This window comes from Myotis myotis, unplaced genomic scaffold (assembly GCF_014108235.1).
Source record: "Myotis myotis isolate mMyoMyo1 unplaced genomic scaffold, mMyoMyo1.p scaffold_m19_p_9, whole genome shotgun sequence".
Lineage (NCBI taxonomy): Eukaryota > Metazoa > Chordata > Mammalia > Chiroptera > Vespertilionidae > Myotis > Myotis myotis.
In genome coordinates, this window is record NW_023416401.1 from 58,209,554 (window position 1) to 58,225,816 (window position 16,263).

The 16,263-nt window shown below is 36.4% G+C and overlaps 1 protein-coding gene and 1 non-coding gene across 14 annotated transcripts in view; one reads left to right on the forward strand and one right to left on the reverse strand.

Annotated features, from left to right (window-relative positions):
* The window catches only part of RBM39 (RNA binding motif protein 39), a 30,511-nt gene extending 15,854 nt beyond the window's left edge, over positions 1-14,657 (forward strand). For 7 of the 13 annotated variants that reach the window (XM_036321700.1, XM_036321697.1, XM_036321704.1 and 4 more), the window contains 8 exons: positions 758-823; positions 3,851-4,055; positions 4,444-4,521; positions 9,159-9,209; positions 12,043-12,124; positions 12,996-13,101; positions 13,521-13,599; positions 13,693-14,654. In XM_036321700.1, coding sequence (XP_036177593.1) covers positions 758-823; positions 3,851-4,055; positions 4,444-4,521; positions 9,159-9,209; positions 12,043-12,124; positions 12,996-13,101; positions 13,521-13,599; positions 13,693-13,793 — 768 coding nt within the window. In that variant the 3' untranslated portion in view covers positions 13,794-14,654. Of the gene's footprint in view, positions 1-757; positions 824-3,850; positions 4,056-4,443; positions 4,522-9,158; positions 9,210-10,644; positions 10,694-12,042; positions 12,125-12,995; positions 13,102-13,520; positions 13,600-13,692 lie in introns of those variants that run through there. The other 6 variants (XM_036321698.1, XM_036321705.1, XM_036321702.1 and 3 more) reach the window with 4 other exon arrangements.
* On the reverse strand, positions 12,771-12,875 carry LOC118663961. The gene has a single exon (XR_004970241.1). It is a non-coding gene; the product is annotated as a U6 spliceosomal RNA (small nuclear RNA).
* Positions 14,658-16,263: the final 1,606 nt, after the last annotated feature.

Here is a 16,263-nt window from a genome sequence, read left to right on the forward strand (position 1 = left end):
GAATGTATATTTTTATTGCTTTCTTTCACAACCCCATTTTACCCCTTTGTTAAACTGTTTTAAGTCAATAGTGGTAAACATTAGGATGTTCAGATTGTGAGTGCTTTGTGTATTGGAAATATACACAAGTCATAAATGTATGGGTTGATCAATCATTATAAAATGAATACATTTCCTGAATCCACCGGAACATGAATAAATACAAATGCACGCTGTATCTTAATTTTTCATGCTTTGTTTGTGTGGACAGTTTTATTTGGGGATATGATACAATTCACAAACCATACAGTTCACCCATTTAAAGTAAACAATTAATTGCTTTTTATTCTATTCACAGAGTTGCACAATCATCACTAAATCCAGTGTTCTTTTTAAATAATTTTAACATTTTGGGCAATTTATCGTGCCTGGTACTGAGAATTATTTTTTGATGGGTTTAGCATAATGGGAAGGAAAACAAAAATGTTTTCATTTCTAACACCTGACTGTATTTTACAAAGAACTTTTTATTTTTTGTTATTTGTTTTTGAGCCAAAAGATTAATATTATTGAAATAATTTTTAGCTCCCCAGTGCATAACTTCTTGCTTGGGAAGTTGCTAGGCTTTCAGAATATTTTGGGGGTGGGGTAATTTGGGTTGTGGTATGTTTTCATTTATTATTTAGGGTGGAGAGGGAGATTATTCAATCATGTTTCAAGGAAAAACATTTGACCCCCTACTTTTTACTTAGTAATAATTAATGTTTTTTATTTCTAGATTGAAAGTATCCAGCTCATGATGGATAGTGAAACAGGTCGATCCAAGGGATATGGATTTATTACGGTAAACAATTAACATTATGACTTGAATGTTTTTGATTTAAGCAGCATAGTAAAACTTCATTTATTGATAGTAGAGAAGCACACATGGTTATTATTTTCAAGTGGCTTAAATTAGTGTGACATAGCCTTTTTTTAGTAGCAGTATGTATCCACCAAATATGAAAATTTAACCAGTTTACTATTATCCTGTATTTGGTCAGTTTGCTTAGCCAACTGTTCTTAAAATTAAAGTCTCTCCTTTAATTTTTGACTCTTGTTTGACACATTTTTGTCTGTTGAATGAGGTCTGTTGAGATTCCGTTTTACTTAAAATTCTTTTTATATCTATGCATCTTACCACTATGATGAGGAATGCCTTGTGTTTCTGACTAGCCATTACAGCCCAGTCCATGATTTTAAAAGAACCACATATCCTTGCCTAAGGATTAAAAACTAAAAAATCAACCAATGAATGCATAAATAGGTGAAACAAATGATGTATCTCTGTTTCTCTCACCCCCAATCTTTTCTCCTTCACTCTAAAACTGACCAATATAAACAAGTATTTAAAATTACAGATAGGTCCTGGTTTTAATCAAGAAATAATTGTCTTATATTCAAATTCTCATAAAATTTAAACCTGTTGTAGGAGAGAATGTATTTTGTATGGTCATAGGGATTTTATTTAATCCCTATGGTGCTGGTGAAAGGAGAAAACTTGTTTATAAAAATCTTAAATCACCAACATTTTATTTTGTTTCTATAACATTAATGTGGTCCTCTTCCTTCCCCCAGTATAAATATTGGTGTGCTTTATTTTAACGGGATTTTAAATGTAACAATGATTATCTATTAAGTTTTCCCATCTCAGTAACAATATTATTATACTAGTGGCCTGGTGCACGAAATTCATGCACATTAACAGGGAATTAATTAAAGGAAATATTTTAATGTTGCTATGTGCCCTTTCTCTATAATAGAAATGTCAGAGATGAAAGAAAATTAGTAAAATGTATAGGAAAGTCTTCCTCCTGTCAGAGTCTGGGGTGTGCCATGGGACTGAGAGTCAAGTCCTCGCCCACCCGCATGTGCCTCAAAATCGCACAAGACCAAGACTCGGCTGGCCCCACCCCTGTCAAGTCCTTCCAGGCAGGGGGCACAGCCTCAGGTCTCTCGGCTAGGTGCCGGGAGGGGTGGGTGGCGTGGCCTCAGGTCCCCCAGCCCAGGGCAGGGGCATGGCCTCAGATTCCCCTGGCCTGCCACTGGGGTGGGTGCATGGCCTGAGGTCCCCCATCAAGCCCCGCCAGGCGGGTGGCACAGCTTGAGGTCCCCTGTTAAGCCCTGCCAGGTGGGGGGCATGGCCTGAGGTTCCATGTCAAGCCCTGCCGGATGGGGGGTATGTCCTGAGGTCCCCAATCAAGTTCAGCTGGAGGTGGGGCGCAACCTCAGGTCCCCCGTCCCGGCCTGACACCATGCAGCCTCAGGTCCCTGCTGATTGCTCGTTATGGCTTGTTAAGGGAACCCCACCTCCACTGTGGGTGCAGCCATCTTGTGACGGTGTGATGGCATGAGGGTTAATTTGCATATTACCGCTTTATTATATAGGATTTTATTTTGAGAGAAAAAGAGGGAAGAGGGGTTGGTGAGAGACATCAATTTGTTGTTCCACTCACTTAAGCTTATTTATGATTAACTGATTGCTTCTTATATGTGCCCTGACCAGAAATTGAACCCAAAACCTTGACATATGAGAAGGACACTCTAACCAACTGAGTTACCTGGCCAGGGCCAGAAATTATTTTAAACAGTAAACATTCTGATGAAAGATTAAAGTACAGGATTCATGGGAATATGTTCCTTTCTCTCATTAAATTAAAACCAGAGGGTATGGATTAGAGTTTTTCTGGGTTTGCAGCCTGGAATTAAGAATATTCATGATTTCATTGGCAAGAAAAGTTGACCCAGAATTTTGTATTAAAAATAATATCTGGCCCTCACTGATTTGGCTCAATATTTGGAGCATCCGCCCATGGACTAAAAGGGTCCCCGGTTCGATTCTGGGGTGGGGGGTTCCAGAGGCACCAATTGATGTGTCATGGAAGAAGTGGGCTCAGGAAACAAGTTGGATGCAAGTTTAGGGGAAAAAAGGGGTATAGAGGAGGAGGGGATGGGAAAAGTGCTGGCATGCTTTTGAGAGGGAATCCCTATCTTGTCATTTTCTTTTTTTAAGCTTCCTTTTAGGAGCCTTTCATTCTTTATTTTTTTAATATGTTCTTATTGATTTCAAAGAAGGGAAAGGGGAGATAGAAACATTAATGATGAAAAAGAAACATTGATCAGCTGCCTCCAATCACATCCCCCACTGGGGATCAAGCTTCCAACCCTGGCATGTGCCCTGACTAGGAATCGAATCATGTCGTCCTGGGTCAGAGGTTGATGCTCAACCATTGTGCCACACCAGCCGGACCCTATCTTGTCATTTTAAATTATGTCAATAATACGGTCTGATTATGTTCGTTATATTATAGTTTGAAATTACTTCATCATCCGCCCAGTTATAATTATTGAATATAATCCTACATAATAAAAGGCTAATATGCAAATTGACCAAATGACGGAATGACCGGTCGCCATATGCGTACTGACCACCAGGGGCAGACACTCAATGTAGGAGCTGCCTCCTGTTGATCAATGTGTTCCCACAGAGGGAGTGCTGCTCAGCCAGAAGCCCTGAGCCAAGACTGGTGAGCACAGCGGCAGTGGTGGGAACCTCTCCCACTCCGTGGCAATCAGACATCCCCGGAAAGCTCCCAGACTGCAAGAGGGTGCAGGCCAGGCTGAGGGGACACCACCACCACCACCACCACCACCACCACCACCACCACACACACACACACACACACACACACACACACACACACACAGTGCACCAATTTCGTGCACCAGTACTCTAGTGAACTTAATAAGCAAGCATTTCCTTACCTATGTAAACTAATCTACTGGACTTTTTTTTTTTTTTTTTTTTTTTTTAAACCTCTCCCTTGATTAGTTTTCTGATTCAGAATGTGCCAAGAAGGCTTTGGAACAACTTAATGGATTTGAGCTAGCAGGAAGGCCAATGAAAGTTGGTCATGTTACTGAACGAACTGATGCTTCCAGCGCTAGCTCCTTTTTGGACAGTGATGAACTGGAAAGGACTGGAATTGATTTGGGAACAACTGGTCGTCTTCAATTAATGGCAAGACTTGCAGAGGGTAAGTTTTTTTTAGTGTTAATGATTTAGTATGACTATGATGAGAAAGTTATCTAGATTAATAAATGGAAAGTGATTTATTTTGGAATTTATGTTCTCCGTGGGCAGCACATGTATGTAATTTCATAGATTAAGTTCCTCACCTTAAAGTTCTAATGGAATCTACTTTATGGTGGTGCATTTTTGAGTACCACATTGTATGCTACAGGATTCCTTGTGCTTTCTATAAAAATAACATTCTCAAAATTCACAATAAACTTAATTGTATCTTTTACACTATATGCTGCTTGTCATGTTTACTATTGGAGTGACTTCGGTATTAAACACTCAGAAATCTGGATTTTTCTGATCTTAACACATTAAGGACTTTAAGACCTATTCTTTTCCAGGTACAGGTTTGCAGATCCCACCAGCAGCACAGCAAGCTCTACAAATGAGTGGCTCCTTGGCATTTGGTGCTGTGGCAGGTAGGAATTGAATCTTTTCTAATTTGCAATCATTGTTTTTTCACCTAATTCGAAAATTTGCCAAATTTTTGCATTTAAAAGGACTTACTGAGAATTCAATTCATCAAGTACTTATAGCCAATAAATTTCAAATGTCCCTATAAGAAAGTGAAGATATAGGACAGAATTATTTACTAATCATAATAAGCTGTCAGGATATTATATTGAATACTTCACACCAATTTTAGTTTAAATTGCTACAAGCTATAGAGACCAAAACCTTTATATTGCTTTACAGCACAAAATGTTTCATTGTAATATTTAAGTTCAGAAAACTACCAGAGGGCTTTAAATCAAGCTTTACTGAAGTGATTGCAATATCAAGAGTGCTCAGTAAATTGCCCAGTAAAGTTCTTTCCTAAACAGTACACATTATTTTGAGATGTTGAGTTTGGGAATTAAGTTCTTGGAGAGGACAGGAAGGGAGGAGAGCATTGGCAGTTTATTACAATCCTATATAATAAAAGGCTAGTATGCAAATTGACTGAACAGCAGAAGGACCCGTTGCTATGATGTGCACTGACCACCAGGGGGCAGACGCTCAGTGCAGGAGCGTCTGCCCCCTGGTGGTCAGTGCACACCCACAGGGTGAGTGCTGCTCAGCCAGAAGCTGGGATCACAGCTGGCGAGTGCGGCAGTGGCAGAGCTTCTCCCGCCTCCACGGCAACGCTAAGGTTGACTGCAGGCTTAGGCCTAAGCTGTCAGTTGGACATCTCCCAAGGGCTCCTGGGCTGCGGCACACGCGCGCGCGCACTGAGCCTCTAGTTATCTAATGAGGAGTTTGGTTTATGAAACACATGGTCTTCCTCTCTTTTATGGCTTAACTTAATTATGTGGATTTGTCTTTACCTTGATATTAGCTCATATCTACAAGCTAGGATAATGTATAATTTTGAAATGTTGACAATCTGGTTTTTTGGTACTTATCAAAACTATTTGTATTGTGAACCTTGCATGACAGGAAGTACTTATTCCAAGAAAGTATGTAATTTATATTGCCGGGGTTCTTGTTCCAGCATTAAGAAGGGTTCAGCAATCTAGAGAAGGAAGGGGCTGTGTGTAACTTAAAAGAGTCCGGAGACGAAGCATAATTTTGAAAGGCATTGGGGGTCAGAGGAGCCTAGCTAAAGAAACTAAGATCTCCTCATCTCAGGACCCCATGCTTTTTATTAACACAAATTCTCCTGAGGCGAGGTGGAGATACTTCCAAGGGTAGGGTTTCCTATATACACAGTCCATTGTCAGAATGGGGAGAATTAGCCTACTGCTGTTAATGTGTTTGGCCAGTAGGAGGCAATAACATGTAGATTAAGATGCCCTGAGCTGGCTGGCAGCAAGCAATCAATTTAATGCATCCTTTTCAGGTTTGGGGAAATGCCCTTCAGCCACTCCAGATGATTCAGTCTGCTGTCATGCTGGAATTGGCTTCCAGCGTAATGTTATGAATTGGTCCTTTCACCATATCTATAAAGTGAGGCTGCAATGTATAAAAAATGAGATATGTACACCTGAAACTAATATAATATTGGGTGTCATTGTAATTGAAAAATAAAAAATTATTTTAAAAAGTAAAGGAATAATGAGATGATGGTACTGAATCTATACAAAAAAGTTCATGTGGTTGCTTCATGATTGATTTTCTTCTAAATTGAAAGTTCATTAGCTGATTAATAGTATAATTTTCTACTTTCATATTGCTCTTCATTAGTTAGAAGGGGGACTTTTCTTTCATTTTATTTGTTGTTAATTCTCCCCCAAGGATATTTTTTCGCCAATGATTTTTAGAGAGAGTGGAAGGGAGGGAGGGAGGGAACCAGAGAGCAAAGAGAAATATTGATGATTGATGTGAGAGAGAGACATCACTTGGTTGCCTCCCACCTCAGCTGGGACTAGGGATGGAACCTGCAACTCGGGTACTTTCCCTTGACCTGGAAAAGACAGGTGACATGCTCTAACCACCGAGCACAATCGCCAGGGCAGTGTTTTCTTTTTTAATGGATATCCAAAAGTTGTGACAGTGCCTTTAGAAACCTGCCTTTAATTTTCTATGCTTCCTATCAAATTGAGTGATTTATTTTGAAATCTAATAGTTATTCTCTAAAATTTCTGACAAAACTATGCCAAATGTAACCTTCTAAGAAGATAAAATTCACAACAATTAATTTATTTTGATTTTTAAAAAATATTTTTTTAAAAATTTATTTCAGAGAGGAAGGGAAAGGGAGATAGAAACATGAATGATGAAAGAGATTCATTGATTGGCTTCCTCCTGCACACCCTTACTGGGGATCAAGCCCGCAACCCAGGCATGTGCCCTTGCCAGAATCGAACCTGGGACCCTTCGGTCCGCAGGCCAACGCTCTATCCACTGAGCCAAACCAGCTAGGGCTATTTTGACATTTTAAATAAGCATTAGGCATATAATTTTCAGTGAACAAGTAGTTATAAAAATCATTTGCTGTAAATAATTCGTAGTCTATGGTTTGAAAATTATTTATTCTGAAGGCCATTCTTGCATTGCTCCCCATTGTACAGGTCATTCTTTCAATAATTTAGGAAATGTCTGATTTTTCAACATATTCTATATATTCTCACGAAAGGCTAACGAATGAGATTTGTTCCCTACCTTTGGGGATTTGATGCAGTGACATGATTGATATCTTAACAATGTTAGGTTTATTCTGGATGGTAAATCAAATACAGTGGGGCCTTGACTTACGAGTGTCCCGACTAACGAGTTTTTTGAGATACCAGCTGTCTCTCGGCCGATTTTTTGCATTGAGTTGATAGAGTAATTTGAGTTAACGAGCTCGGTCTCAGAACGAATTAAACTCGTAAGTCAAGGCCCCATTGTACATTGATTTAGTCTTCAAAAACAGTATCTTTACCTAATTAAATTTTTTTCAGTCAGCTGCCTTCTTTCATCCCTTACTGGGGGTGAGCCCACAACCCAGGCATGTGCCCTGACTGGTAATCAATGGGCCAACCTTTTGGTGCATGGGATCATGCTCAACCAACTGAGCCACTCTGGCCAGGCTCCATATGCTTATATTCTGGAAATTTAGATTCTAAGATAGGGCTCTTACTTTTATGAAACCCATGCTTTATTTTCTAACTTGTCATAACAAATGACATAAAAAATTGGAAATTTTTTTATGAAAAGAAAACATGCTTTTAAATATTCATATCTTCTTAATTTGTTTCCAAGTATCAGAGTTCTTGGTCAGACTTGAAAACACTTTAAAATAAGTTCTTGGCAACCTCCAAATTAGTTTTGGTGACTTCATATTCCTCTGGCCATAATCTTGTGATCAGAAAGTCATGTTAAAAAAGTTTTTATTTTTGAAGTTTTTATAGGGATTTATTAACATTTAAAAGTAGCATGGATTTCTGATATCTATACATTTTTTCCCGTTTTAGGAAAAAAAAGACAAATTGTGTTATAATTTAAAGTTTATTGACAATGTTCCTATGGTCATATCTTCAAGTTCCTTCAGTATACATCAGTTATATTTCTTCAACTCCTTGAGATGCCAAATTTGAGCACCTAGGACCCAGGTATACTTATATCCCAATATAACTTGGGCTGTGGATCCCGTTAGTTTTTGCCCATGTTTTATGATCATTTTCATGTACTCAGCAAGGAACCCAAATGGCAATAAAAGTGTTGCAGTTGAATCTCATGTTAATGACAATTGGGTATTAAAGCTAAACCATTTCTATACTGTATATTTCTGAAACTTCGAACTTAAAGATAGCTTTTCAACACTGGCATTTTCTTGACTATTCAGACCTGCTGCTATTCTTACTTGTTAGCAGCTTTCTCTTAACTTGCCTTTTAATGTAGAAGTATTAACAATTATATGGGAAATATAGTGGTAAAAATTCCTGTTCTCTTTATTTTTAATGCTGACTAGTTGCTTAGATTTTTCTGTATTTCATAAATTATGGTAAACCCAATGAGATTTCATTCCTGCCTCAATAAATTTCCAGACTAGGTCATAAAACCAGATTTTTAAAAAAAAAAAAAATCATCTTCTTGGCTGGACTTGACTCTTTTTAATCCTAAAAGCACTTTTAAAAAGTATAAAGTTAAAATGGTGTATTTTCCACTGGTGCTCTTACTACTTCAGTTGGTAGATTAGTGAAAGTGTTTACAGCTGTTTGATATTAGTATTCTTTCTAAAAGTTTAAAATGCTTATTATTCCCACTGTTAGAACAATAAATAGTTGTCTATCCCAAGTACTTGGAATTGAATTCTCAAGATCAGGGTTTTCATGTATTTTCTTACCGGTTTGCTTCCCTTTCCCCATTTCCCATTATTCCCATGTGCAGACTAGTGTAGTGGAATGTAGTATTTTAGATGTGGAAGAGTTCTTACTAGGAATAAGAAAAAAGAGGCATAAGTTTCCTAGGACAGGAGGAGAGAAGGCCCCCAAAGCCTTGCCAATGAGGAATGGGGAAGGGGGTTTGGCTGCCAGGTTTTACTATAAGTTCATTTTCACAAACCCTGCTACAGTAGTCCTCTTTTATTAATGCTCTCCTGACATTTACCCTGTTAGTTGAGGCTCTTCATTGTTCCTGCACTGAGCTGTAGAATTCTCTTTTGTTATAGATTTGCAAACAAGACTTTCCCAACAGACTGAAGGTGAGTTGAGCTTTTTATTTGTCTTTGAAATAAATGTAAATGTAGCAAGACATAGTTCTTTATATTTATTATTGTATTTTATTTTGGATCCAGTTTTGTCAGAATGATAGTCATATATTACATTACACTCACAGTAAGCTATTTGCTAATGTATGTTTTGGAAGGCCCAATCACAAAACTATTACAGTTGCATGGATAAAAAATGAAAATGTTTGTGCTTTTTTTAGCTTTAGCTTGCTTAGAAGTATTTTAAGCCTCTTACGCTTATTTTTGTGTAGTGATTGTTAGTAAGTTTTAGATAGAAGTCAGAAAGTGAAATTTGTCATTTAGATAGACAAATCTTTCAGAACATAGTTTGTCAACTAAATATAAGATTTGGAAAATTGGCTCTAACTCCAGTGATTTGTATATGCAGTGCCAAGCAATGAGAATATTATCCAGAACAAAATTGCATGCAGACTTCAGAGATTGAAATGATTTATAAAGTGGGCTATTTTTTCTTGTTTTTAATGTCCACGTAAATATGTGCCATTTGATAGAGCTATTTGATACTGAACAAATTCAGTATCCCATTTTTTTAGGCTATACTTAAAGTTGTTTAGGGAAATTATTCTATATGAAATATCTACCATGTTCTTTGATAGGAATTAAATGTGTATTTTTTCTAGTAAATGAGGCAGCTATATCAATCCTTTTATTTCTAGCAGATTTTAAAAAGTTGAACTAGATTTTTCTATTAACTATATTTCTCTGCTGAATTTATTGTGTTCTGCATTCTTCTAGGTTGAGCTGGAATATTTCTATTATACATTTTCTAAGTATTTTTCAGTATTCCTAGTATATTGTCATAATTAATTGGAGGAAATGGAAAAATACAAGTTCTCAATTATTTTGTAATGTCCTTCCAGTTTTTCTTCCCAAGCATACTTCCATTTATTTATGATGAGGGTACACAACAGGCTTTTTGTTTTTAAGATATATTTTCACCTATCTTTTTTTGTTTGGTTTTCAAATATTTTTATTGATTTCAGAGAGAAAGGGGAAGAGAGAGATAGAAACATCAATGATGAGAGAAGAATCGTTGATTGGCCACCTCCAGCACAACCCTTAGTAGGATCGAGCCCACAACCCGAGCATGTTCCCTGACTGGGAGTCGATTGGTTACCTCCTGGTTCATGGGTTGATACTTAATAATTGAGTGACACCAGCCGGGCAGGCTGTATTTTTTAACTGTAATATAAGCATGGTTGCATCTTTAACTGTCCCCAGTAGAGTTTGACATCTGTTAGTTACTTTAATATATAGCCTAATTCTATCAGAAAAAAATTTATGATGTATTTCATGTGCAACCATAATTTTTATTCAATGGAATATTTCTGGTACTTCCTCAGGTGAATGTTTAATTATAATTTCTAATGCACTGTTTTATCCTTAGCTTTGTTGTTATGTATTGGAATGAAATTTGGTCAAATGTTATGATTACGGTGAGTTGTGTAACAGCTACTGGTAATGTTTTATAAATCACATATAGACAATGGAGCGGCTGTCTTGGCCAGTGCTCTCTCACTTCATACTTAAAACCAATAGGGTTTTAAATGCCGAGCTTAAATATCAGTGTTCAGTATTTTTTTATTTTTAATATAGTGAATATTTTAGTTTTATTTTTCGTGCTAGTCTATTCTTATGCAAAAGCAGACAATCATTTTTTAAAGATTAATCTGGTTTTGTAATAGAATTTATAATCCTAGGACAGTGATCAGCAAACTGGCTCGCAAGCCACATGCGGCTCTTTGGCCCCTTGAGTGTGGCCACGAAGTTTCAATCACACTGTACGTGTGCGTCCGCACGTGGTATTTTGTGGAAGAGCCACACTAAAGGGGCCACAGTTCGCTGACCACTGTCCTAGGATATTAAGTCTTAGATGCTTGGGTGGTTTTATGCATCTTATTTTTAAAACAATCCTTTTATAATGTTTGTGTTTTTTTAGGAATATATAACTATATATTCATGGATAGAATCCTAAGAAATACAATAGGTTCATACATTTATTTGGCACTTTATTCATGTTAGAGGTGTGGGGGGGTGGAGAGAAACATCCATTTGTTGTTCTACTTATTTATGCATTCCTTGGTTGCTTCTTTGCCCTGAACAGTGATCAAACCCACAATCTTGGCGTATTGGGACTGAGCTACCTTCCACGGCCTTATTTTGGAATTTTAAAGATCATATTTCTTAGTGTTTTTATGGATTTTCAGAGTGAGAGGGAGAAGGATAGAGATAGAAACATTGATAACAGAGAGATATCTTCAATCAGCCACCCACTACTGGGGATTGAGCCCGCAACCCAGGCATGTGCCCCTGCCAGTAATCGAATGGGTGACCCTCTTGGTCCTAGGACCTAGGTTGACACTCAATTGCTGATTGACCCTGGCTGGGCCAAAAGATACATTCTTATTACCCCCTGCTTCTCAGGTATAAACTCAAGCAATTTTATAAAGTCAATGTTCAGTTTAATCCTTTGTCTTTCTGGATTGATTTGTGTTGTTGTTTGTATAATTTAAGATTGATTACACATAAAGTTTAATTTCCCTTGTGAAAATAAAACTCCCAACTTTTTCAAGATTGGCCACTTCAAATATTGCCACAGTTTTCTGGCAACTAAAATGGAGTTCTGTTACATACTTTGATATGATAGCCTTATTAAAGTAAGGTAAATTAGTTAAGTTTCTGGCTTGACACTATACCTAGTTTCATACTTTGGGTTTAGTGGGTTTTTTGTTTTATTTTGATGCATTTTCCATGGAACTAATTGCTCTCTTTTTTTTTTTTTTAGCTTCAGCGTTAGCTGCAGCTGCCTCTGTTCAACCTCTTGCAACACAGTGTTTTCAACTCTCTAACATGTTTAACCCTCAAACGTAAGTAATATACTTGGTCAAGTTCAAACACTTAGGATATTTCCATATATTTCATAGTTCAAATAGTGCAACACTTCTTATCCTTTTAGCACATTATGCACATTGTTGGTTATTTTCTTTGGATGTGTTTGTAAGATTGGAATTGAAAGCTGTGCAGACTTTATATTTCCCGTTTATATCTAACTTTACTAAAGTTTGTGTCAGTATTTATTTTGGTCACCAGCTTATACCAATTATGGGCTTTGAGATTTTAAGCTTATTTCAGTCTAATAGCAGAAAAGTTGTGTGTGTGTTTTTTTTAATTTTCTTTTGATTAGTGCATGCTGTTAATTAGAAATATTTTCTACTTCCTAGCCAGTGATTAGAATGCCATTTATTAATTAGTCCACATCTTGTTTTTGTTTGGTAAATTTTTAAATCAGTCACTATATTTGAGGAAATATGTTTCCTACAACTTTAATAATTTATAATATGCTGTTTGCATTAATATTGGTTCAGAGTTTACCGTAGAAAGAGGCTTGTATTCTGTTAGCTTTGTCTATGAAATGGTGATAAACTGTTGGTATAAGAATCATTTGAAAAATGTCAATAAATCATTTAAGTGACTTAAAAATTTATAACCTTTAGAAATGTTTTTTTATTTTTTTAAAATATGGAACGCTTCACGAATTTGCATGTCATCCTTGTGCAGGGGCCATTGCTAATCTCTGTATCATTCCAATTTTTAGTATATGTGCTCCAAAGCGAGCACTAGAAATGTTTTATATCTTCTTTATTTCCTCCAGTGCCTATACTTAACACTGATTTTTTAAAAGAATGCATATTTTAAAATGTTTATACAGTGTCTAATAAAGCTTATACTTTCTTACAGAGAAGAAGAAGTTGGATGGGATACAGAGATTAAGGATGATGTGATTGAAGAATGTAATAAACATGGAGGAGTTATTCATATTTATGTTGACAAAAATTCAGCTCAGGTATTTGCTCTTTTTATTTTATTTTTTTTAATATATTTTTATTGATTTAAGAGAGGAACGGAGAGGGAGATATAGAAATATCAATGATGAGAGAGAATCACAGATTGGCTGCCTCCTGCACACCCCCTACTGGGGATCAAGCCCGCAGCCCAGGCATGTGCCCTTGACCGGAATCGAACCTGGGACTCTTCAGTCTGCAGGCTGACTCTCTATCCACTCAGCCAAACCATCTAGGGCTATTTGCTCTTTTTAATAAGCAAGAATGTTGTTCTCTTTGCCTTAAACTTTACAGATACTTGGGTCATATTATGATTAAACAATTACATAGTTATAGAACACTAAGTCTATCTGTAGGCCGCTTGAATAAACCTGTTCAAATGCACACTGTTTAGGATAATACTTTTTTAATTGTATTTTAGGGCAATGTGTATGTGAAGTGCCCATCAATTGCTGCAGCCATTGCTGCTGTAAATGCATTGCATGGCAGGTGGTTTGCTGGTGAGTTTAATGTTGCTTTTTCTGAGTGATTATTAAGGCTCTAATTAATCTAAGTGAAGATATTAAACTATCAATGTCTGTTTCTTTCAACAGGTAAAATGATAACAGCAGCGTATGTACCTCTTCCAACTTATCACAACCTCTTTCCTGATTCTATGACAGCAACACAACTACTGGTCCCAAGTAGACGATGAAGGAAGATATAGTCTCTTATGTACATAGCTCTTTTTCTTTTGAGAATTCATCTTGAGTTATCTTTTATTTAGATAAAGAGGCAAGGGTCTACTGTCATTTGTATACAATTCCTGTTACCGTGAAAAAATAAAAATGTTAACAGGAATGCAGTGTGCTCGTTCTCCCTATATAGCAAATCCCACTGTATACAAAACTGTTCTCTTGTTCTGCCTTTTATATGTACATGTAGAAAATTACATTAAGGATCTATAGAAATAGCTCTAGGGGAACAAATGTGCTTAATGTAAAAAGGCAGACAGGGATATAATGTTTTTAATGTTTCATTTCAGAAGCCTAACTTTTTACACAACAGTTACATTTCACATTTTCACTAATGTTGATATGGCTAATGGTTTAGCAGAGGTTTCTGAAATACACATTTAGTGTATGGAAATTCAAGACAGCTAAAGGGCTGTTTGATTAACATCTCATCTTGCACTCTGATCAATTAGCAAGAAAAGATTTCAAAATTACATTTCTGAATAGTATCTTTTCAATTAATGTATCTGTAAAAGTTTCTCTGTAAATATGTGTTCTAGTGTGTCTAAGATTCCAAACAAAATGATCCCTGCATTTCCTCAAGATGTTTAGTGAGTCTGGTAAGCAAAACAGTCTGAGCAAGAAATGGGAAATGCAGAAATAGGTTTTGTCTGGTTGCATATAATCTTTGCTCTTTTTAAGCTCTGTGAGCTCTGAAATATATTTTTGGGTTACTTCAGTGTGTTTGACAAGACAGCTTGATATTTCTATCAAACAAATGACTTTCATATTGCAACAATCTTTGTAAGAACCACTCAAATAAAATTCTCTTAAAAAGGCCACAAGAAATCTTCATTTTTGAAATGTTTTGAAGTCATAGAAACATGAAAATAGAATATTAGTTTCTTTGACTTTTAGTAGTTATTAGGTATTTGCTTGCCTCTTTGGAACAATTATTAGCAGTCTGGATAAATTCTTGCCCTCAAGGTGTCTATACATTCCTGTATATCATTCTCTTGGCATTGTACCTATTTAGGGTAATGTATTAAAACTGATTTACAAAAAAGGAAACAAAACATTCATCCAGGCTTTAAACTTGGGCGTTAAGTTTCCTGTGTTGTCTGGACATCCTTGTAGGGAAAAAAAGTGCTTTACTATTTAAAGTAAATACTGAACAAAAATGGAATAAGTTCAAACTGACTTCCCAAGTTGATTTAATGCATTTACCTTATTATGGAATTTGAGCTTTAACTTGGGTAGTGAGCCATCACCATTTATACTCTGAACTCTGCTTCAAGTTGTGTATAGGTTGAACCTTTGGATAGGTAATGTTGATTCTAATGGAATGATTATCATCTAATACTGATTTTCTTACCTCATTTCTGTTTCTGCTGCATTGATTTGTTAGCATTGAGGCACAAGCTTTACACTATATTTACTTAGATATCAAGTTACCTAATCAATTTTGAGTATGGAGCCATCACAATTTTCTACCAACCCTTTTGGATGAGTAGTCCAAAATTGCTTCAGTTATTCAACCTGAAGTTTCAAGATTAAGATTGATTTTTTTTTAAAACACAGTGTTTCTTGGGGCTAACATGTTTTTTTTTTTTATTTCCAAAGTAGGTATAATTTTTAAATTATTGAATCAAGTCCTGGTTCTGTCAGGTTTCCTCATTCCAGCAAAGATGGCCATGGTTTAATAAAGGGAGCAAAATTTAGCTCTACACAGAATGAAATTTGGGTTGTAAATGATGTTCAAAGCAAATATATAAGAGTTTGGCAAATTGCCATTTTGAGTGAAATCCTTTAGGTAGTCATCTCATCTACTCTGGAAAATCTGTAACTGCTATTTGTACTGTGGTAGTAACCCTGATTTTGGCTGAATCTGAGAGTCCTATGTCCACAAAATATTAGATAAGTCTAGTTTCTTGAAAACATTCCCATTTACTATGAACCTACTTTCAAGGCAATTACAGCTGAACCGGTTCTCCAACTTAATTTGTTCTGGAAGACTTAGAAAACCAAAGCATTTTTTCCCCCATTAGAAATAATGTAAACAATTCATTCCAGACTCAAATGATTCCGTTTTAAACTTTAAAAAATCTTTTATTGATTTTTAGAGGGGGGCGGGAGAGAGAAACATCCATGTGAGAGAAGGGAAACATCAATTGACTGCCTTCATTGGACTGGTGATCAAACTCACAACATGGGTGTAAGCCCTGACAAATAGAACCTGCACACTCCATCTGAGCTACACTGGCCAGGGCATAACTTTTCTTATATACAGTACATGTCTATAAGTACTGTTTAGACACTTTAAAGACAAAGACATAAAATGTAAGTTTACAAAAGGGAAATGTACAGTAAAAAAATGAAAATAAGCAACGAAAGTGAAACCACAGGAAAATATTCACAGCACAATTCCCTGAGATGTAAACAGACTCATAC